Genomic DNA, 530 nt, shown 5'->3' on the forward strand with positions numbered 1-530 from the left:
ATTTAAATCTTGAATGAGTTTTTTAGTATTCTTCTTACATAACTCAAACTGGTGCAGAGTTTGAAGACCCGTGTGGTGAAAAATAATTGCAATCCTGAATGGAATGATGAACTGACTCTTTCTATTGCAGATCTTAGGACTCCAATCGGTTTAGTAAGTGATATTTATCTTTGATAATTATGAATGAGAGCTTCAAGCCAACCACCAGATGAGGAGAATGTGTAACTTACTGCTTTATGCTCTTTTCTTTCTTTTTCATTTTTGCAGTCAGTGTATGACAAAGACACAGTAACAGACCATGACAAAATGGGAGATGCCGTAATTGACATCGAACCATACATCGAATGTCTGAAGATGGGACTGGAAAGCCTCCCAGAGGGGTGTGTGGTTAAGAGGGTATATCCAAGCAGAACAAACGACTTAGCTGATGAGAGCCAATGTGTTTGGAACAAAGGGAAAATTATACAGAACATGCACCTTAGGTTGAAGAATGTAGAGTGTGGTGAGGTGGAGATTCAGCTCGAATGGAT

At 39.1% G+C, this 530-nt stretch overlaps 1 protein-coding gene across 1 annotated transcript; it reads left to right on the forward strand.

Annotated features, from left to right (window-relative positions):
• Positions 1-42: 42 nt before the first annotated feature.
• On the forward strand, positions 43-525 carry LOC111787227 (protein C2-DOMAIN ABA-RELATED 7-like; the record flags this gene model as incomplete). Its single annotated transcript, XM_023667307.1, has 2 exons — positions 43-153; positions 268-525. Coding segments are annotated over 2 exons (369 nt in total), but the record flags the coding sequence as incomplete, so codon positions are not given.
• Between the last annotated feature and the right edge of the window lie 5 nt (positions 526-530).

The sequence above is a fragment of the Cucurbita pepo genome, unplaced genomic scaffold, assembly GCF_002806865.2.
Source record: "Cucurbita pepo subsp. pepo cultivar mu-cu-16 unplaced genomic scaffold, ASM280686v2 Cp4.1_scaffold007362, whole genome shotgun sequence".
NCBI lineage: Eukaryota > Viridiplantae > Streptophyta > Magnoliopsida > Cucurbitales > Cucurbitaceae > Cucurbita > Cucurbita pepo.